At 44.9% G+C, this 20,793-nt stretch overlaps 3 protein-coding genes and 2 long non-coding RNA genes across 13 annotated transcripts; 2 read left to right on the top strand and 3 right to left on the bottom strand.

Moving 5' to 3' along the window:
- The first annotated feature begins 50 nt into the window (after nt 1–50).
- LOC120316986 lies at nt 51–11,271 on the top strand. The gene is made up of 3 exons (XR_005559103.1): nt 51–339; nt 2,607–2,731; nt 11,141–11,271. It is a non-coding gene; the product is annotated as an uncharacterized LOC120316986 (long non-coding RNA).
- Nucleotides 756–4,960, bottom strand: LOC120316982 (protein S100-A5-like). Of its 3 annotated transcripts, none has more exons than XM_039363190.1 (4): nt 4,840–4,907; nt 2,754–2,867; nt 1,882–2,043; nt 756–1,144 (listed from the first exon to the last, which is right to left on the bottom strand). In XM_039363190.1, the coding sequence occupies exons 3-4, from the start codon at nt 2,017–2,019 to the stop codon at nt 1,001–1,003; spliced, it is 282 nt and encodes a 93-aa protein (XP_039219124.1). In that variant the 5' UTR covers nt 2,020–2,043; nt 2,754–2,867; nt 4,840–4,907; the 3' UTR covers nt 756–1,000. The 3 variants fall into 3 exon arrangements, with proteins under 3 accessions (XP_039219124.1, XP_039219123.1, XP_039219125.1); XM_039363189.1 differs by having other exon boundaries at nt 2,754–2,841; nt 4,840–4,861; XM_039363191.1 differs by lacking the exon at nt 2,754–2,867 and having other exon boundaries at nt 4,840–4,960.
- Nucleotides 6,830–14,045, bottom strand: LOC120316983 (protein S100-A4-like). 5 transcript variants are annotated; one of them, XM_039363194.1, is made up of 5 exons: nt 13,901–14,045; nt 12,124–12,287; nt 11,215–11,422; nt 7,737–7,886; nt 6,830–7,207 (listed from the first exon to the last, which is right to left on the bottom strand). In XM_039363194.1, exons 3-5 carry the CDS (start codon nt 11,287–11,289, stop codon nt 7,046–7,048), a joined length of 387 nt encoding a protein of 128 aa, XP_039219128.1. In that variant the 5' UTR covers nt 11,290–11,422; nt 12,124–12,287; nt 13,901–14,045; the 3' UTR covers nt 6,830–7,045. The 5 variants fall into 5 exon arrangements, with proteins under 5 accessions (XP_039219128.1, XP_039219126.1, XP_039219127.1 ...); XM_039363192.1 differs by having other exon boundaries at nt 6,830–7,210; XM_039363193.1 differs by lacking the exon at nt 13,901–14,045 and adding an exon at nt 12,376–12,501 and having other exon boundaries at nt 6,830–7,210.
- Nucleotides 12,314–13,817, top strand: LOC120316987. Its single transcript, XR_005559104.1, has 2 exons — nt 12,314–12,445; nt 13,576–13,817. It is a non-coding gene; the product is annotated as an uncharacterized LOC120316987 (long non-coding RNA).
- A 603-nt stretch (nt 14,046–14,648) lies between the features above and the next one.
- On the bottom strand, nt 14,649–20,626 carry LOC120316984 (protein S100-A2-like). Of its 3 annotated transcripts, XM_039363198.1 has the most exons (4): nt 20,188–20,616; nt 16,266–16,507; nt 15,239–15,396; nt 14,649–14,918 (listed from the first exon to the last, which is right to left on the bottom strand). In XM_039363198.1, exons 3-4 carry the CDS (start codon nt 15,386–15,388, stop codon nt 14,754–14,756), a joined length of 315 nt encoding a protein of 104 aa, XP_039219132.1. In that variant the 5' UTR covers nt 15,389–15,396; nt 16,266–16,507; nt 20,188–20,616; the 3' UTR covers nt 14,649–14,753. The 3 variants fall into 3 exon arrangements, with proteins under 3 accessions (XP_039219132.1, XP_039219133.1, XP_039219134.1); XM_039363199.1 differs by lacking the exon at nt 16,266–16,507 and having other exon boundaries at nt 20,188–20,626; XM_039363200.1 differs by lacking the exon at nt 20,188–20,616 and having other exon boundaries at nt 15,248–15,396; nt 16,266–16,495.
- Between the last annotated feature and the right edge of the window lie 167 nt (nt 20,627–20,793).

Below are 20,793 nucleotides of genomic sequence, written 5' to 3' on the forward strand. Positions count from 1 at the left end.
TCTTTCTTTCCTTCCCTCTTTCTTTTTTCTTTCTTTTTCTTTCTCTTTCTTTCACTCCTTCTCTCCTTTCTTTTTCTCTCCCTCTTTCCTTCCTTCTCTCTCTTTCTTTCTTTCTTTCTTTCTCCATTCTTTTTCTCTCTCTCTGAATCGTAATTCCTCTCTCGATGACTACTGTGTCTAAGAAAATTAGATTTTAAGCAGTTTTTTTAAAATGGAAAAAAAATAGACACTGAATAAATCCATATTTCCTTTCCTTCTCTATCAAGACTTAGGTCAAAGTCTTCCAGTAATTACCTAGATGAAAAGAGAGAGAGAGAGGTCGGACTCTACTTCTTGTTGGTGAATATTTTTTTTTTCAGCTGGCCTCAAAGTGCCCAAAGTGTGACTTTGGGGAGGGGAGGGCGAGACTCACAAAAAGTGTGAAGCTGGCACTTCTCCCATATCACCTTCGGAGTTGGGGAAAAGTCGCATAAACTTGAACAGCCTGAATTTTCTCGCCCGCTTCCTGCTGTGGGTGGCCCGCCAGGGATTTTTGCGGCCAACTTATCACTGTATTTAACCCAGCCCAACAATGTTGTGTTGTCGTGTTGTCAGTTTAAGCCTTTTTGAGATGCAAAGGGGATTTTTTTTTTTTTTTAGTTTTTATTTTCTCGCTGGGAGAAACAGCTGAATTTGGTATCTGTTCTTGCAAATGGCAAGTCCAGGCTTGTAAAATCTGCCGTGCGATTGTGACGGAATAAATCTTTTGCTCCCCATCACCCAGAAATTTAATTTAATTCAATTTAATTTAGCATCAAGAATAATGGTTAAAACAATCACAATTTTGCCCCCTTGCTACCGGCCTCCCCTTTTTTCTGCATTTCATTTCTCTCAGGCCTGGGAAGATCTGTATTTTATTTATTTAGATAACCAGATATATTATTGAGAGATGCCTAGAGAAGGACTTAAACAGGGGAGGGGTCCTTCCTTCTCTTCCCCCCCCCCTCCATTTTCTGGCTTCTTATTTTTCACCCTGTTGGAAGAATTCGTTGTAGGACATGCAAAGGGCCGAGAGAAAGCCGGTGTATTCCTTAAAATCGATCTCGTCATCGTTATTCTTGTCCAGGCTTTGCATCAGCTTGTCGATGCCATGATCCTTCATTTTCTGCAAAGGAGAAAAGGTCTGGGTTCGAGATATTGTCCCAAGCCCTCATCTTTCCCATTGGAGTATGGTGCAACAAGTTCCGGAATCTGGTCATCCGGGGCTTTGCTGCTTCAAGTGCATCCCAGGGCTTCATGCCAGTTCCAAACTCAGCCTGGGATTCTAGTCCTCATGATTCTGAGGCCTGGGATGGTTTGTACAGCACAGCGCTCCTGGACTTACGACCGGCCGCTTAGCAAGTCCCAAAACAGGAACTTAACACCCGGATTCAAAGTTCCAACATCCTCCATCCTCATAGGGCCACGTTTTTGTGGTTCGGCAACAGGTCTGGTTTACGACCATTTGCACGTGACTGCGATTTATGATGCTTTTTCTGGTGTTTGCCTCCAGTTTCCAGGGAAAGCCCGTCCCATGGCGAACTGTGGCTTCCCTTACTGACCACTGCATTCGCTTAATGACTGCTTTGTTTGCTTAATGACTGCCGTGGAAAAGGATGTCAGATCGGGCACGATGACAAGGTCGCCTGCTTTACTACCAAAATTGCAGACTCAGCTATGGTGGTAAGCTGAGGACGACCCACAATAGAGGCAAAACTGACCTGGCCGACCCTCAGAATCATGAGGACTAGAACCCCAGGTTGAGTTTCTTGCTTTTTTTAAAAAAAAGACCATGCCCAGTTGAGCTTTGTCCATTAAGCAAGGGGCTCTTTCTCCCCCCCCCAGCCCCCCCAGCCTGCTTACCTCTCCCAGGGCCAGCTCCTGTTTCACCAGCTCCTTCAATTCTCCTTTGCTCAAGGTAAACTTGTCGCCTTCTCGGCCCGAGTACTTGTGAAAGGTGTACACCAGGGTGGCCAGGGCTTTCTCCAGTGGGGTCTCCATGGGTCGGGGGGCACCGAGGACGGTCTGATGCCAGGAGGAAGAGGAGAAAGGGGAGGGGGGTGGTCCATCAGTTGCACGTGATGGAGGGGATGGCGGTCACGATCCAATTTTATTCTACAGCACTATTTCCACTCATCCGTTTAATTTCTGGCCTCTGTAATAACCTGGATTTTACCTTCAGCTTCCTCTACTTGGTTATTTCTCAGTTTTAGCAACTTTTAAGATAGGTGGACTATCTTAACTCCCAGAATTCCCCAGCCCGGGGAATGCTGGGAGTTGAAGTCCACCTGTCTTAAAAAGTTGACAAGGTTAAGAAAACAATAGTGAATTCACTGGGGGGAAAAAAGGCAGTTTTTCTCTTGGTTTGTAATTATTGCTATTTTTTTAAAGTACTTTTTTCCCCCAGATGTAAGTTCTTTATTTGGAATGTGTTTCTTTAAACCTTTCATTGTTTAATTGGATTAATGATTAAATATTTCTTTAAATGTTCCTTATATATGTATAGAGGTATGGGTAAATGCATATTTATATGTGTATACGTGTGTCTGTTTATATATCTATCTATGTATTTTTTTTTTAACCTCCAGAATCTCCCTGGAGAGCAGACTGCCTTAAAAAGAGTCTAAAGAGCTTGAAAATGGAGAGCTCATGCAAGCGAGCCAAGTTGCATTTTTTTGCAAAACCACATCGGATCTTGGCTGCCCTTTTTCAGGTAGGTTAAGAGGTTTGCTTACATTCTGACTTGCCCCTTTGCTGATTGTGGCTGCTGGGAATGCCGGATGTGGCTGCTGGGAGTTGGAATCCAGTCGTCCTGCCCAGGGCCTGGATTCCGGATAAAAGTTGAAGTGCTTGTTTCAAAGGCAGGGAAGCATTATAAAGGAATATGAGAAATTAAGATAAGGTTTGTGCAATGGAAAGAAAATGGATGTGTGGGCAGATAAGTGTAATATTTCCCCCCCCCCCCTTGTGATCTCCTAATATTGGTGCTTGGAGGGTCCAGCTAAGTTGATAATGTTTGGAGCAAACAGACTTTCCTCAAAGCAAACTCATCCACGTATACAGAGAGGCATCACCATTTCAAAATATTTGCAGAAGACCTGGGAGGAGGGACAGAGATTCAGAAATTGGGCAGAGATTCCCTTGATTGAGGAGACACACACACACACACACACACACACACACACACACACACACACACACACGTATTCTGGAACAGGAAAGTGAGCACAGAATGAAATTCAGAGTACATAAAAAAACCAATCTTAATATAAGGGGCAATGGAATGGAACAGCTCTAAAAAAAAGAGGTAAACTTGGTGCCTTGAAAATGTGTGGACTTTGTTTCCCAGAATCCCCCAGTTTGCATGAATGAATGTCAGAAAGCATGCTGGCTGCAGAATTCTGGGAGTTGAGTGTCATCTTCCTTCCTTCCTTCCTTCCTTTTCTACTGTCTCTCATCTATCTTTTTTCTTCTAATTTGTCTATCCATCCATCCATCCATCCATCCATCCATCCATCCATCTACACGTCCATCTTATATTATCTATCTTTTCCTTCTTTCTCTTTCTATTTTTTCTTCTCTCCCTCTTTTCTTCCTCTCATCTCAATTTTTTCCTTTTTTTCTTCTCCCTTCCAGTTCTTCCTTCCTTCTTCCCTGCCTCCCTCCTCTGCCTGGCTATGTTTTCTCTTTCCCTCTGTCCCTCTCTCTCTCCTTCCCTCCCTGCCTCTTATCCATCCATCCATCCATCCATCTTCTAAGCCCACTTATTTTAAAGCTCAGGCATCCCTCTGACCCATTGCCTGGGGTTTTAGTGAATACAGTGGACAAATCTTTGCAAGGACGACAATGAAAGAAGAGCTTGCAAAAATACAGGTTTTGCCATTTTTGATAAGAGTAGAGGCCAAAAGGGAAGATGGAAGTGGTGTAGGATAAATCAGCAAAGCCGCTGTATCTTTAAATTATTCTTTTTTTTTAAGGGATAAGCTTAAAACTTCAGGTTTGGATGTTCACCCTCCATAAAGGAGTGAGTCAACCATACATACTAAGCTGAATAAATAAGTACAAAATTTGAAAAAGCCACCACCTTGTCCAAACATTAAGCCAGCTCAGACCATTGGAAAGTTAAATAATGACTCCTCATAATCCTGGTTAATTTTGTGGTTGGCTTAAGCCTCCTGCTTAGCAACGGGTGTGGTTTTCAGACAGGAAAAGGTTTGTGAATTCAATCAATAGGAATATCTTAGCGATCCACTGAGTATTTATTACATATGTTCAAAGCACAGGCTTTTTATCTGCAAAAGCCCTGATCTGTGAACTGAAAAGGCAAATTAGCAGAAAATAAGCTATGCCAGAAGTCCTGATTGCAATAAAATGTGAATTTTAAAAATCTCAGGGTTCTGATTCCAAGACTCGCTGAGACTCGGGTAACTAAAATTTAACACATTATTGTTCGTTATTATTATATATAATAATCATGAACATAAGGTATATAAGTCTATGGAAGTCTAAGTGCTATTGCTATTACGGCTAACCAGGCATTCCTGGGAACCTACAAGGGGAAACCCTTTCTCTGCAGTTCAGTTGCAGGATTCTGAGGGAGACTGCTCCTAAAGCTGGAGGCTTGGCTCCCTTCTCCTAGCTAACAGCTGCTAGAAAAAAAAGCTGGCAGGTTAAAAAATACTTTTACAAAAAGACAAATGCATGGGAAATAACAGGAGGGAAGAGACTTCATTAGAGGCTGAACCCCAATTTGACATTACGTTGCGCCCAGCGAAGAGAAAGGAAAGGTTTTAAAATCGATAGCAGATCAAAGTAACTCACCGAAGAACGTGGACGATGGGCTTGAGAGGCAAAGCAGGGAATTGGGTGTGGTGTGTAAGTATCTTCTTATACACACAGTGTGTGGGGTCTCCAGGGAGTGATGCTACAGGAAGGAACGTGGCAAAAGCCCTCGGGGACCCATCGCTTTCTCTCCCTGGATTCAACATTGGTTTGAACTGAGATCAAAACACCCCGGATCTGAAGTTGCTTAACGCCCATTCAGAAGTACAGACCTCCCTGGCAGAAGAATCTTTTCTAAAATCAACCCATACCTCTTTCTGTTATTAATATGCATTTCATCTCCTCTCGGTTTTTTTTTAAATGGGTTTTTTTTAATATAAATTTTATTGAAAGTTTACGAGCCATCCCGAGAACGCGCACCAACTGAAATAGAACGGAGAGGATGAAAAGAAAGAAATTAAAGAACTGGAGGTGCGATTAGGAAAGAAAACAGAAGAAGCGATAGAAGGAAAGACATAAAGATAGGATTTATACGTATAATTCAGATTGAAAGTTCTAAGAGCAATAAGGAGAATGAATACGAACTAAAGCAGGGCAGAGAAAGATAAGCAGAACAGGAGGTAGAAAAAAGGTATAAGGAATATTTTTTTTAAAAAATGTACAATTGTTATTGGGAATTTTAAGAGCAATAATGATAGAAATGAAAATGGAACAAGAAAAGAAAGGAAGAAAGAAAGAGAAAGAAAAAGAGAGAAAAAAGAAAGAAAATAAAGAAAAAGAAAAAGAAGGATATAAAGATATAATGGGTTTTTTATGTATAATTCTGAACAGCGGCGTTAAGAACAACAATAACAACTAATATAAAGTAAAACAGAACAGAAAGGGACGGGAAGAAATAAGCAAAGAACTAAGGAAGAAGTAGAAGGAAGTAGGAAACAAAATAGAAAGAAAGATACAAAGTTATAATTTTAAAAAGCAAAAAAAAAAAGAAGAAACTTTCCAAGATTACATCGGTTTCATAGCTGGGAAAAATGTAGCAAGTCCTGTTTTCTTTCTTTTTGTTTATTTTGTAAAGCCAAAAGAGGCTTTTGGCGGGGGGGGGGGGGAAAGGAAAGTCAAAATATAGAATTTGATCTTAGTCAAGAGGCTGGCATTTATAAATAAATAAATAAATAGAGAGAGAAGGGGGGGGGGGAAGAGCCATTCTCAGCACTTAGCAGCCCGGAAAAAGCTTTGATCCCGCAGGGCAGGACCAAGAGGATGCAGGAGGGGAGCGGTTGCCTAGCAACGGAGGAAGCCAGGGACCAAGAAGGAGGGAGAAGATGCTCCAGGCTGCCTTGACTTTGCAGAAAGTGAAGTTCTTGTTTTTTTGCAGAGTTGACCAGTCAGTTTCTTTGCTCTGAACCTTCCCTTTTCCTTTCTCCTTCCATTTGCCTGCCTTCTCTTTCCTCCCTTCCTTTTTAACCCTTTCCCCTTTCTTTTTACTCCTTCCTTCCTCCATTCCCTTGCTCTTTCCTTCCTCCCCTCTATTCCTTCCTTCCTCCCCTCCCTCCGTCCTTCTCTCTATTCCCTTTTCTCTCCTTCCTTCCCTCGTTCTATTCCTTCCTTCCCTCCATCCCTTCTTTCCTTCCTTCCCTCTCTCTATTCCTTCCTCCCTGCCTTCCTTCTTTCTTTCACTCCCTCCTTCCCTTCTTGCTTCTTTCCTTCCTTCCCTCTCTCCATTCCTAACTGCTTTCCTTCTTTTCTTCCCTTCCCTTCCTGCCTTGCTTCTTTCCTTCCCCCCTCCCTCCTTCCCTTCCTTCTTCTTCTTTCCTTCCTTCTTGCTTCTTTCCTTCCTTCCTTCCCTCCTTCCCCCTCTCTATTCCTTCCCTCCCTCCCTCCCTCCCTCCCTCCTTCCCTCCTATTACTGGCAGTTTTAAAATCGACCCCACTCGATCAACATCCTGGACCATTTTCTAAAGCCGACCTCCTCCCCACCGCCCCAGACTCCGATTCCCATCGTCCCCAGCCCATCAGGAGACAAGCAAACTTTTTTTTTTTAAAGCAGACTTTTATTTTGTTGTCGGGTGTGTGTGTGAGAGAGAGAGGCAACTGCAATTCTCCTCACCCCCGATTCAGAAGCTGCGGCACCAACCGAACGCTAGGGGGGGCAGGAGGGGGGGGAAGCCGATGAGACCTTACACACACCTGTGCACTCTGCCCGCTTTGTTTGCACGCTTGGCCCACTCTCGATTTTGCACGCCCTTCATTTCTGCCGGGGCATTTTGTCCGGGAATGCATGGAAAAAATCATTGCACGCCATGGCGATGCAGGCGAGGAAGGTGGCGTATTCCTGGAAATCCACCTGGTTGTCCTTGTTGGAATCCAAGTTGCTCATAATTTTTTGAAACGTCGATTCGTCTTTTTTCTTCTGGGGGAGAAACAAGACAAAATAAAAAAAACACACATAAAAAACCCCAGAGCTTTTAAACTTAAGGGAGAAGGGAGGATATCGGGCGGAAAATTTCACCCCGGCTCCTCTTTGGGTTGAGTTCAACTTTGTAAGGTAACTAAACTACACGCAGGCGGTCCTCGGATTACGGCCGTTTGCTTAGTGACCGTTCAGAGTTACACAAAGGGGGAATAAAGGGACGTCGAGCCCTTTTCATACTTCATGACCGTTGCAGCATTAGGTCCTTGGGAAGGACTCAATAAGTGGATTAAAAAAGGCCAAATCCAATCTAAATATTTGGCTGACTGCAAAGAACCATAATAATAATAATGATAGTAATAATAATATAATGATAGTAATAATAATAATTCCTGATTTACAACCATTTGTTTAGAGACCGTTCAAAGTTACAAAATTCGGACACTGGGCAACTGCCTGAGCGAGAGAGGTTTATGGTCGTAAGATGAGGACTCCCCGTCGCTTATTCGCGGAGGGAGGCACTTACGCTGATGAATCCGGGCAGCTCCTGTTTCAGGAGCTCCTTCAGTTCCGTGTTGTTGAGTTTGAACTGGTCTCCTTCCTTCTGGGAATATTTGTGGAAGGTGACCACCATGGTGTCCAGGGCTTTCTCCAGGGGGGTGGCCATCTTGGGGTGCTGTTGGAAGAGGATGGAGCTGGGGAATCAGACGGAAGCGGTGGGATTAAGCATCTTGCATCAATGAAGCTTCCTCAACCTCAGTAAACAGGTGGACTTCAACTCCCAGAATGCCCTAGCCCAGGGGTAGGCAACCTGGGCTCTTTTATGACTGGTGGACTTCAACTCCCAGAATTCCTGAGCCAGCCATGCTGAGGGGAAAGGGAGAGGTTTCCAAGCTGAGCTATGCCGGCTCAGGAATTCTGGGAGTTGAAGTCCACGAGTTGCCTACCCCTGCCCTAGCCAGTAGGAGTGGACTTCAACTCCCAGGATTCCTCAGCTAGCCTGCTTTAAGGCGGGTGGACTTCAACTCCCAGAATTCCCCAGCCAGCCTGCTTTAACATGGATGGACTTCAACTCCCAGGATTCCTCAGCCAGAATGGAACTCTGGGAGTGAAAGTCCACCCATCTTCCAGTGCCCAAAGTCGGAGAATGTTGCCCTGGCAAGTGAAAGGAGTCTACTTGTGGGAAGGGCGGACAGCCACGCCCTGATTCAAATGGAAAATTCAGAGGAACGCCAACTTGGGCAGGCTTTTTAAAATTAAAACCTTAAAGGAAATTTGGCCTGCCACCGGGAAGGGAAGGGAAGGACAGAGAAGGAAGAGGTACAAGAGGAAGGAAAGAAGACAGAGAAGGAAGGGATACAGAAGGAACAAAGATAAGGAAGAAGAATGGATAGAGAAGGAGGGAAGAGAAAAGAGAAAAGGAAGAGGGATGAAGGGAAGAAAAGGAAGGAGAAGGAAGGAAGGAAGAAGGAGGGATGGAGGGAAGGGAAGGAAGAAGTAGGGATGGAGGGAAGGCAAGGAAGGAAGACGGTTGGAAGGAAGGAAAGGAAAGTATCTACAGGATTGTGTGCCTGTGGTTTTTGTGGCTGGGACAAAAAACCTGATTTTTCCAGAGGGGAAAAACGCTCCTTTTGCCCACCCCCTAAGCTCCTTCTCCTTTCTTTCCCCCTTGCTCTGGGTCAGCCAAGCCAGCCACCGCTCGGGGGGGGGGGAAGGTGGGGTGAGTCTCATAGTAGAAGAGAGGAAACAATGAGTCATTCCGATGCCAGCCTGGCACCTTTGGGATGGCATCCGGGGCAAAGGAAGAGAAAACGGCCCTTTAAGTGTCGAAAAAACTAAACAAACGCGGTGCGTAGAAAGCCGCGGTGAAAAAGCTAAGGTGGACGCAGCACGGGGGATAAATTTGGAGGTGCTTTGGGGTTCAAATCCTCCTCCCCCCCAACTTTAGTTATGGAATATCCAGCGTTTGGAGGTTTGTTGCCTGCTAGTCCCTGATGTCAGGAAAGCCCTTTGCACGTGCACAGAGGCTGGTCTCATGCTTGCCTAGCACCATTCCTGGTTTTCTTTGGGGGGGGGGACCCCACTAATCAATCAAATAATAGGTAAACAACATGTCAGTTAGGACCCAGCTGCCGTTTGGAAGAGCAGGCTGAGAGGGCAACAGTGACACCAATTTTGGCAGCAGGATTTATATACAGTGTATAGAAAGGGAAGAATTATTTGTGAATCCCTTCCTTCCTTCCTTCCTTCCTTCCTTCCTTCCTTCTCCCTCTCTCCGTCCCTCTATCCTCTTCCCTTCCTTTTCTTCTCTTTCCCTTTTTTCTTTTCTCTCCATCCTTCCCTTTCTGCCATTGCCTTTCTCTCTCCTCTCCTCTTTTTTTCTTTTGTCTTTCCTTTCTCTCTCCTTTCCTTTCCTTTCTTTTCCTTTCCTTTCCACCTGTTGAGCTTTCCATCCTTACGGATTCCATCTGGAAGTAAAGCCAAAGCTGCCTCTAAATCTCCTCCTTAAAGGGGGATCCTTTGGGGCAGATCCTTTGCTTGGCCAAATCTGGGATCTCTTTCCCTGGCACAGAAAAAAAAAACCCAACTTACCAGACTGGAAACTGAGGCTGGACTTGAGCGGGCAGAATGAAGAACCCCTGGCCATCCGACCATTATTTGTAACCTTGGCTAATCTGGGCTTTTATTTGGGGCACCCAGAGGTCCTCCCCCAGCACTCCGAGAGGCCAATCGGAGTTGAGGTGGGATTTGTCATCCTGGAAGGGCTGTTTCCCCTTCTCTTAAGCCCTAAATTCCTCTCCCTGTTTTTTTTTCCAGTGGTTTGGCACCAAAAATGCTGTGGCAGCCAAATGGCTCGGAAACTACAAAAGCAGCAGGAAAGAGAGAATGAGAGAAGAGAGTGAATGAGAGAGAGAGAATGAGAAAGGAAGGGAGGGAGAGAGAATGAGAGACAGAATGTGTGAGAGAATGAAAAAGAATGAGAGAAAGAATGAATGAGAGGAAAGGAGGAAGAATGAGAGAATGAGAAAGAATGAGAGAATGAGAATGACAAAAAAATGAGAAGAGTAAGAATGAGAAAGAATGAATGAGAGAATGTGTGAGAGAATGAAAAAGAATGAGAGAAAGAATGAAAGGAAGGGAGGAAGAATGAGAGAATGAGAAAGAATGAACGAGAGACAATGTGAGAATGAGAAAGAATGACAGAAAAAGAGAAGAGAGGAAGAGAGAATGAGAAAGAATGAATGAGACAGAATGTGTGAGAATGAAAAAGAAAATGAAAGAGGAAGGGAGGAAGAATGAGAATGAGAAAGAATGAACGAGAGACAGTGTGAGAGAATGAGAAAGAATGATAGAAAAATGAGAGAAGAGAAAGAGGAAGGGAGGAAGAGAGAGTGAGAAAGAGAATGAGAAAGAATGAGAGAGAGAATGAAAGAAAAAGAATAGAGAGAAGGAGACAAAGAGGAAGAGGGAGAGAGCAGGCCAAAACCCTTTGGCTTGGGGGCGGATAAAAATCTAATAAATGTATAGAAAAATGAATAAAAAATATAAAATTGGAGAAGACCATTATCACCAATGCAGCGGAGAAAAACGGAAAACTTCTTTGATCTCCGCCTCCTGTTCCACCTGCAGAGGACAAAAATCCAGATATATGACGCTCTAGTGGTGAAGTCACCAGGCTAAAAAGTGGGAGGCAGCGAGTTCTAATCTTACCTGGGCCATGAAAGCCGGCTGGGTGACTCTGGGCCAGTCCCTCCCTCCCTCTTAGCCCACCTCACCGGGTTGTTGTCGTGGGGAAAACGGGAGGAGGGAAGAGTTTTAGGAACATTCATCACCTCGTTTGTAAAAAATAATATAAAGGCAGGATAGAAACGAACAAAACAAAAGCGACAATTCATTTTTTTAATGAGATCTTTTTTTCCCCTTTGCTAGGACTTCCAGCTGTTCCCCCGTTCTCCACCTGGAGCCAGGACAGCCTGAAAAAAAATCTGTCCGGTAACGCCGACCTCTTTGTAGGGATGCCATCCGTAATCGTCCCGCCCCCCCTGCCGCTTAGATCCGTGGTTGGACCACGGGAGCATCCCGGAAGTGCAGATGGAAGAAAGTGAAGGCGGCCGCCACGAAACGGATGTACTCCTCAAAGGTGACCTGGCCGTCTTGATCAGTGTCCAGCAGGGTGAGCAGCTCTTCCAAAGCCGGGCCTTTGATTTCCAGCTGGGAATTAATTTAAGTCAAAAAAAAAAAAATTAGAGATGGCAATACTATGGGACGATGGGGGCAGAAGCGACCCCTTTTTGCTATCCATCCTGCCTGAGCAGGGGGTTGGACTAGATGATCTGTAAGGTCCCTTCCAACTATTCTATATTCTATTCTATTCTATTCTATTCTATTCTACTCTACTCTACTCTACTCTATATTCTATTTTATAATCTATTTTATAATCTATTTGATTCCATTTCTATATTCTATTCTATATTCTGTATTCTATTTTATAATTCTATTCTATTCTGTTCTATTCTATTCTATTCTATTCTATTCTATTCTATTCTATTCTATTCTATTCTATTCTATTCTATGCCGTATTCTGTATTCTATTTTATTCTATTCTGTTCTAGGTTCTATTTTATAATCTATTCCACTCCTTAAGCAGGAGACTTTACACCATTTCAATCAATTGGAACAGAACCAGAAGGGACCTTGGAGGTCTTCTAGTCTAGCCCTCTGCTCAGGCAGGAGACGGCCTAGACCATTTCAGACAAGTGACAGTCCACAGCCTCTTCTTACAAACCTCCCCAATAGTTGGGAATATTTGAAGCACCAAGCGGCCTCCGTTTCTCCCGGCACTGCAGCCGAAAGGAGATTGGGAATTTATTAATGCATTAAATCCATTTACTCCCTCTGGATGGGAGATTTACCGTTTGCAAGCTGGGCATTTCGGTCTGCAGGAGGTTCTGAAGCTCGGCTTTGCTAAGCGTGTTGCGGTCTCCTTCTTTCCGGCAGTAGCGTTGAAACGTGCACACAACTTCCCCCAGGGCCTGCTCCAGAGTCTGGAACTGGGTCATCGCTGCAACACACGGTCCTGCACGGACGAGAACACAGTCCTCTACTTACGACCATTTCTTCAGTGGCCGTCCGAGGTTACGATAGTGCTGAAAATGGTGACTTACAGCCAGTTCTGGCACGTACTGCAGAATCCCCCCACCATCACGTGAACAAAATTTGGGCGTATGGCCTCCGGTGTGTATTTATGACGGTCGCGACGTCTCGGCGTCGTGTGATTGTTGTTTGCAATCTTCCCAGCTGGGGGGGGGGAGGAGAAGTCAGGGGGGAAGCTGGATTCGTTTAACAACCGCAGTCATTTGGTTAACGACCGTGGGGGAAAAGGGTCTTAAAATCAAAGGTGACTCAGTTAATAGCCACCTGCAAGAAAAATTCGGCCTCAATTGTCATAAGTCGAGGACTGTCACTAAACGATGAACTCTAACCTATAAACTATAAATTATAAACTAGAAATTGCAAACTATAAATTATAAATTGCAAACTATAAAACTGCAAAGTACAAACTAAAAACTGCAAACTATAAATTATAAACTAATAAACTGCAAACTAAAAACTAAACCGCGAACTATAAACTCAACTTAAAACTTAAAAAACTTCTTTTAAAAACTTTAAACTTAGAAACCTACTTAAAAACTTAGAAACCTAAAAACCTGAAAACTTAAAAACTATAAATTAAACCATACATCTTACTTGATAAGCTAAACATCTGATAAGCCAATCATAAGTTAACCAACCTGCTTAGCCACAGAAATTCTGATCCCAGGGTCATAAAGTGAGGACTACCTAACCTGCTGTTGTCTTAGATTTGTTTAACTTTCTGCTGTGACTTGGCCTTGGTGAACACAATTTTTGGGTTCCTTGTGGTATTGCTTTAGGAAATAAGTAAGAACAGGCAGTACCTTGGCTTTGCCAGGAACTTCATAAACATCTCCTGTGGGTTTATTTATTTACTACGTTTTTATATCGCCACTTCTTCCCAGGAATAGCCCTCACATTAAACAAGTTCAAACCGATCAGAAAACCAGCATAATACACCCAACCCTGGGAAAAACCTCACTTTTAAGAACGCAGCGTTCACCTTTAAGGCATTGTGAGATTCGTTTTTAATTCCTGCCAATTAGCCCTTAATCCTTTGAGATAAAAATCAGAATGCTTTTTTTCTGCAAATTTTTAAGAGCTAACTTTCGTGGAAAGAGGAGGCTGTTGAATCAACAACACAGATTTATTTATTTTTTTTAAAGATCCTTTGCATTCTGGACCAGAATGGCTCACCACGAACCACGTTTAAATTTTGTTTTATTTTGCAGATTTCGTTCCCGGTTTGAGCGCACCCACCCAATTCCAAAAGAGAACCCAAGCTTTTGGCCATTGAAAAGATAAATAGAAATCCTTGTTGTACAGATTGCTGGGCTGCGATTTCCAGAAAGCTACACAACACCGATATTTTTTTTCTTGGTTGGTTTCCGGTTTTAAAAGTGCCCTTGTTTATTCTGGGTTCTTTTTGCCTTCCTCTCTGGAAAACTAAAAATAAAAACTGGTACAGAAGGCATCCATCAATAGCTATAATTTCTCCTTGCCCAATCCTTTTGGAAAACATATATAAATTTATATACACGAATCAGATGAGCTCACCGGCTTTGGAGGATGTTCACCGCAGTGAATTCATCAGGAAAGCTGGAACGAAAGCAGGCAGAATTTCAACCGGCGGTGTTTGGCAGTTCCTCCAGTGAGGCCACCTGTTTTGCTGAGTGTACAAGCAGGTTTGGCAAATATGCACAATGATTGTGTCTGCCTATCATTTTCGACACACCCTTGTCTTGAAGGCGCCCGGTGTTTATCTCACACTCTGAAAACGTTGGGCTGGCAAGGCCTCGGCGTACGACCACAATCGGAATCACGCTGTTAAACGAAGCCGGCTCCTTCCCCTCCCCTCCCCAATTGACTTGGCCTGTCAGAAGTCGGCTGGGAAGGTCGCCAATGGGGATCACGTGACCCCCCCCGGGATGCTGTAACCGTCGTAAATACATGCGGTCGTTAAGCGAATCACCCAGTCATTAAGCAAATCCGGCTTCCCTCCTTGACTTGGCTTGCTAGAAGCCGACTGGGGAGGTCGCCAGTGGGGATCACGTGATCCCCTGGGACGTTGCAACCGTTGTAAATGCGTGCTGCTTTTGCCAGGCGCCCCAATTTTGATCACTGCGACGGTTGTGTGAGGACCGGTCGTAAATACCGTTTTTTTAACCGGCATTCTTTGCTTGTTTTTTGTTTTTTTTAAAGGCCCGATTCTATCCATCGTCGCTACATTTTGCAAAGCGGCGTGGCAGAGATTCATGTCCAAACGGCGAACCAAAGATCGGTTATGACAAACAAGGGTTGTGTGTTCAAAAAAAAAAATATCTTTATTTGCCAGCAGGGAGAGACCTCCTATGGATCGTCACAAGAGACATAGCCCCCCCAAATTCCCACCCCACCCCAAGCGCCAACTTCATTGCTTCCGATTGTTCTCGTCCGCACATTCCTGGAAGAATGCGTAGCAGAGCGAGGCCGTCAGGGCCAAAAACACAGCGTACTCCTGGAAGTCTAATTCTTCGTCTTCGTTGTTGTCCAGTTTCTCCATCAGAAATTCAAAACCCCGTTCGTTGATCTTCCCCTGCGAGAAGGAAAGAAGCAATGTTGAAATAAAGCCCAGGATCATTTTTCCTCCCCCCCCAAAAAAATCTGAGCCTCTCTGGAGGATGTTGGTCTCTGATCCTGGACACCAGAATAATAGAGGAACAGAATAACATGAGTTGGGAGGGACCTCGGAGGTCTTCTAGTCCAACCCCCTGCTCAGGGAGGGAGGGAGGGAGGAAAGGAGGAAGGATGGATTAGAAGGGGAAGGAAGGAAGGAAGGAAAGGAAGGAAGGAAGGAAGGAAGGAAGGATGGATGGATTAGAGGGGGCAGGAAGGAAGGAAGGGCATTTCAAGCACCTTCTTCACCTTGACAAAATTGGGCATTTCCTCCAGAAGCAGCTCCTTCATCTCTTTTTTGTTGAGTTTGTATTTGTCGCCTTCCTTTGCGGAATATTTGTAAAAGGTTTCGACCATCACGCCTAAGGCTTCTTCAAGCGGCGTCTCCATCTTGGATTCTGGGGGAGAAAAGCAGAAGAGTTGGAAGATTCAAGGACCCTTTTTACGGCTGGCAGAAGCCCCCCCCCCCAGAAGGACGTTGTGCCTTAACCGATCTCCTCCGTAGCACCAAATTTGCCATCCTTTCGCGTCTTCATGCCAAGCGGGCTTCCAAACGGTCACACTCCTCTTCCGACGGGCAAAGTCGATGGGAGAAGCCAGGTTCGCTTGACAAAACGCACAATTTACTTCGCAGCTGCGGTGATTCACTTAACAACCATGGGAAAAATGGTCGTAAAATTGGACACGCAACTCGCTGAACGACTGCCTTGCTTAATAACGAAAATTCTGGCCATAACTGTCAGGAACTATCTACAGAGTTCACAATTTGATTTTTTTTTTTTTTTTTTAAGAAAAGACCTCTGTGTTAAAAATCCGCACTACAGAGAAAGATGCCTACATTCAATGAATTATGGAAGGTGAACAAAAATTAGGAGAAAAAAAAAAGCAGATTTTAGAGGCCGTTTTCTTGGGCCATGAATTGAGAAAAGGGTTTTTCTAAAGGATTTTTCCTCTTGGGAAAAGGAGAAGCAGAGTGAGACTCAACTGAAAAACAACACACGTTTATTCGGCATGAGTTGTATTTTGATTTTCAAGCATCGTAGCCGTGAATAATAGCAAGGATCCAGTTTTCTGCAGGGACCCCCTTCTGAACTTCTTTTAAAGTCCGAGGGCTTTGGGGACCTGAGTGGGTGAAAGGAACCCGGGTTTCAAATAACTTTGGAAAGCATCTTGGGGTCCAGGCTAGCCCCCTGCGCTTCCTTTTTGCAAACAAATTTAGGGAAGGAATAATTGGCAAAGAAGAGAAGGAGGAGAGAAAGTCACTTACCGAGCTGAGATAAAGAGGAGAAGAAGGAGGGGTGGGAAAGCAGCTATAAAGATACGGATTGCGCCGGCTTTTTCTTCTGCGTCTCAGGACGCCTTCTAATCCTCCTTTTCACCTTTCCGGTTGCTCTTCCCTCCCAGCCGGTTCTGCGTTCGAGCCTCACCCAGATTTCCTACCATTTCTCAAACCAGTTTGGCAGGAGACCTCGGGGACTGGAGAAAGTGAGCCCAGTAGATCTCCAGCAGCTGGCAGAAAATGAGCCCATTTGTAATGGAGGAAGGAGAGGGGGGGGGGAAGGAAAGAAGGAAGGAAGGAGAAGAAGAAAAGGGAGGAAGGAAAGAAATGGATGATGGAGGAAAGGAAGGAAGGAAGGGAGGAAAGAAATGGATGATTGAGGAGGAGGAAAGGAAAGGAGAAGGAAGGGGAGGAAGGTAGGAAGGAAGGAAATGGATGATGGAGGAGGAAAGGAAGGGAGAAGGAAGGGATAATGGATGGAGGAGAATGAAGAGAAGGAGATGGATGGAAGGAAGGAAGGAGAAAAAGATGGAGTAGGCGAGGATGAAGGAGAAGGAGAAAATAAAAGGATGGATGGAAGAAGAGGAAGAGAATGAAGAAAGGAGAGAAAGAAGAAGAAGAAGAAGCTTATTTATTCCTGGTGTTCAATTGCTATCAGAACAGACAGAAGGGCAGGATTTTGGGTCTCCCATGTCTCCCCCTCTCCAGCCCCCCCTCCCCAGTTCTATTTTGCTTTATTCTGCTTCGGGGTTATTTCTTTTAATCGCCTCGACTACTCCTTCTAGTTCCTCTGGCTTTCTTTGCACAATTCCCGCAGCCTCTGATTGTGGCAGATCTTCTAAATACCACCTCTGCCTCTTGCAAGTCCAGACCAACAGGAGCCACAGCCTCCAGCCCACCTGTCGGAACCTGTCGGACAGGTATGGCCATGAAGCCCCACCCAGGCCTTGGAAGTTGACAACTGGGAAATGGAAAAGGCTGCCAAATCCAACCAGGTTCGGTTAACCAACACCTGGATCAGCAGCGGAAATCCTGGTCCCACTGGTCATAGTCTTGGAAACCGCCACTAAACTATAAATTATAAACTATAAACCATACAGGTGGTAAACAACCCTCTGTTATTAACAGACACCTCGCTTAGCATCGGAAATTCTGGTGGTCGTAAGCCGAGGTCTTGCCATTAAACTAATTCAGAGGCTAATTCTTTTCATTCCTATTAATGTTCTTCCATGCTTTGTTTTTACTGATTCACGGCTTTGCTATTGTTAGGATTACATTTTAAAATCATTTTTTCCCTTGTACTGTTGCAAGCTTCCCGGAGTAGCTCCATGGCGAGATGGGTGGTAAATAAACTTAACAAATAAATAATAACTAAATGAAACTAAACTAAGCTAAGCTGGGCTAAACCTAAATTTAAACCTAAACTGTAGACTAAAGTAAACCTCAGACCTTAAACTCAAACTTAGCTCAAACTCAAACTTAACTCAAACCTAAACTCAAACTTAACTTAAACTCAAACTTAATTTAAACTCAAACTCAAACTTAACTCAAACTCAAATTTAACTTAAATTCAAACTTAAACTTAAACTCAAACTTAACTTAAACTTAAACTCACATTTAAACATCTGACAACTTAAAGCTAATAATTAAACTAAACCTCGTACCTTAAGCCTTAGGCCTTAAACTTAACCTCACACTTAAAGTTAAACATCTGACACACAATCATCTCACGTCTGCTGGAAAACCTCCAGAAAAGGAGACTTTCCCACTTCAAGTGGCAACCTGTTCCACCGGCTCCTCGGTTATATAATCAGGAAATCTTCAGGATGCCTAGCCTGATTTGTAATCTCAGCCTCCCAGGAGCTGGAAATTGGACCTTCCTTCCCCTTGGGGCACCCACACCCCAAGCTTGCCTTTCGCATGGAGACTGCCTCTTACTCTGGAGGATCTCTTTTGCATCCAGCCAGATCATCTCTCTCTCTCTCTCTCTCTCTCTCTCTCTCTCTCTCTCTCTCTCTCTCTCTCTCTGTATTTATTTTTCCTGCCCAGGCAAGAACACGCTTCCTTAAAACTCTTTTGAGATGACTCGTTTTCCTAGTTTGGGATGCTTGGATCTTTTTTTTTTTTTTTAAGGTTTTGCAGATAGAGTGTGCTGGTCGAGGGAGGTTCTGCTTACAGTCAGAATAGGATTAGGATCCATGGGATTTTTTTTTTAAACAAAAAACTCTGTCTTTTATCTTTGGTCACTCTAATTGGTTTTGATGATTTACCCTGTTTCTATCTCTCTATTTTCCGGCCTCTATAAACAACGAGCAGAGCAGCATATAAACTCAACAAATCAATTTTGAAAACCAAAATCAATAGATCAATCAATCCGGGCCTCTCTTCCCACACCGTGGCAGCGATTCCTGTCCATCAGCTACCACTTTTGACCGGGGAGGGGAGGAATTAAGTTTGCTCATTTTATTTATTCACCTATTTATTAAATGGATAGTTTCTATCCCTCCCTCTCCATCTCTCTGATACAGAGATAAAATTAATTTAATGAATGGATCAATAAAGGAGCACAATTAAACTTAAAATTCTCAGCCGGCTTGGGTGGAAACCTGGGTATTCGGAGAAGGAGAGGAGGCTTCACCGGTTGAACTTCCGCCTGCCTGCCCTGGTGTGCTCATCGTCCATTCCCCCCCCCCATTTTTGAAGCTTCAATTCCGCAGATCAGCGTTCTTTTTTTTTTTTTTTGAGGGGGGGGGGGAAGCATTTTGCAGCCCCGGCTGGATTCGAACAATCCTCTTTTGAAGGGAGACTGCTGATGGAAGTTTTTGGATGGCTGCCTGCAGCCGGGCCCATCCGTTGGTCCGCGGCTTGCAGAATGCCTTTTCTGATTGTGCTGCTGCGTGGTGCGTGTTGTGTGTGTGTAGCCAGGCGTGGCCCGCTTTGTCCTCCCTCGCCATGGGCCACGTCCTGAACCCTCTCAGCCGCTCCCGAAGGCTGAGCGCGCATTGATGCCCGCATTGTTCCCTGGCACCGTCTCGGCAGAGCGCGGAAATCCAGTTCTGTGTGCCCCACCCTCACCCCCGGATCCCAGCCAGCCCAGAAGGATCGTCTTCCTAGCTACTGGGATTGGGAGGTAGACTGCTCCTGGGAGTGGAAGCTCCATGGGTCTTCTCCCTTTCCGTTTGGGGTGCTCTTTGACACACACACCCCCGGCGGTGCCATGTTGTGCCTGGCAGAATAGGGAAGGTGGGCGATCAATATTCCCTTTATTTCTTTCCGTTATTATTTTCACAAATCACTCAGACGTATCCAATGTGCCTTCTTCTTCCTAGTTTTCCCTGTAACAACAAGCCTGTGAGGTGAGCTGGCACCCAGCCGGCTTTTATGACTGAGGCGGAGCTAGAATTCCCTTCTCCCGGGGATTGGTGGAAAGACGCCAAGCGGGCTTTCATGTCTAAGGCGGAACTAGAACTTCCCGTCTCCTGGGGATTGGCCCAAAGTCAAACAGCTAACTTTCCTGCCTAAGGCGGGACTAGAATTCTCCACCATCTCCTGGTGATTGGGCCAAATTCACTCAGTCAACCTTCCTGGCTAAGGCGTGACTATAACTCCCAGTCTCCTGGTGATTGATTGGCAGAGAAGCACCAAGCAGGCTTTCATGGCTAAGGCGGGACTATAACTCCCAGTCTCCCACTTACTAACCTGGTGGCTTCACCACTAGTTCAAACCAGCACTTTAAAAGACAAAAACTGCCTTTTAAACCCAGAGCTGCAGAAAGAGAAGAGAGCAGAGGGGGAATGGATATTTGCACAAATGCCTAAATTGGTCCTTTTTTACAGCTGGGCTCTTCAGTTGCGCCACTCGACCAGTGGCACACACACACACACACACACACACACACACACACACATACCGTACGTTTCCCCGAAAAAATCTGGAGCCGAGATGACTATGCTGGATGTTAACGAGATGAGTCATCCAACAGGCGTGGTGGAGTTGTTCGAAGTTCAGCTTTGAGCCAGGAAAGATGCTGCTGTTTGTTCGTGACCGACAACGGGATAAAATTCCCATTCGGAGGATTGGACCAGGCTGGCTTTAAATCTCATTGCTGGTAGTCCTCGACTTACGACTATCCGTTTAATGGCCGTTTGAAGCTACCATTTCGCTGAAAAAAGAAGACATTTCCCCCACATGCCTAGCTCCTGAGCATACGCAGAGGGCATAACATCCCCTCCCTCTCTCCCTGTTGAATAACCGTCAAGAGCCCTGAAAGGGTGCCCATTCTTTTCCCAGCTTTTCCCAGTTGCCCAAAAAAGCTCTGTTTATGTGTGTGTGTATGTGTGTGTGTGTGAAATCACTGTGTATCTTTCCCGTAATATTGTGCTGTGTGCTGTCCCCTGGTGGCCGGCATGGGTCACTGCAGGGCAAGGGTGGGTCCACTGGTGTCTCCAAAGCCCTTTGTCGCCCTCTGCTGGTCAGAATGCAGAATTTGGCTTCTGCTTCCTCCCACTCATTTTTT

The sequence above is a fragment of the Crotalus tigris genome, unplaced genomic scaffold (assembly GCF_016545835.1).
Source record: "Crotalus tigris isolate CLP2741 ecotype Arizona unplaced genomic scaffold, ASM1654583v1 scf7180000019553.37968852642:3898890, whole genome shotgun sequence".
NCBI classification, from domain to species: Eukaryota; Metazoa; Chordata; class Lepidosauria; order Squamata; family Viperidae; genus Crotalus; species Crotalus tigris.

What these genes read in the sequence shown, in the direction of transcription:
- LOC120316982 (XM_039363191.1), bottom strand. Translation starts at nt 2,019, where the DNA reads ATGGAGACCCCACTGGAGAAAGCCCTGGCCACCCTGGTGTACACCTTT. An exon ending in AGGAGCTGGCCCTGGGAGAG is followed by an intron (nt 1,145 to 1,881) that starts GTAAGCAGGCTG and finishes TCTCCTTTGCAG; the next exon opens with AAAATGAAGGATCATGGCAT.
- LOC120316983 (XM_039363192.1), bottom strand. Translation starts at nt 11,289, where the DNA reads ATGCTCCCGTGGTCCAACCACGGATCTAAGCGGCAGGGGGGGCGGGAC. An exon ending in GATGGCATCCCTACAAAGAG is followed by an intron (nt 7,887 to 11,214) that starts GTCGGCGTTACC and finishes CTCTTCCAACAG; the next exon opens with CACCCCAAGATGGCCACCCC. An exon ending in AGCTGCCCGGATTCATCAGC is followed by an intron (nt 7,211 to 7,736) that starts GTAAGTGCCTCC and finishes TTTCTCCCCCAG; the next exon opens with AAGAAAAAAGACGAATCGAC.
- LOC120316984 (XM_039363199.1), bottom strand. Translation starts at nt 15,388, where the DNA reads ATGGAGACGCCGCTTGAAGAAGCCTTAGGCGTGATGGTCGAAACCTTT. An exon ending in ATTTTGTCAAGGTGAAGAAG is followed by an intron (nt 14,919 to 15,238) that starts GTGCTTGAAATG and finishes TCCTTCTCGCAG; the next exon opens with GGGAAGATCAACGAACGGGG.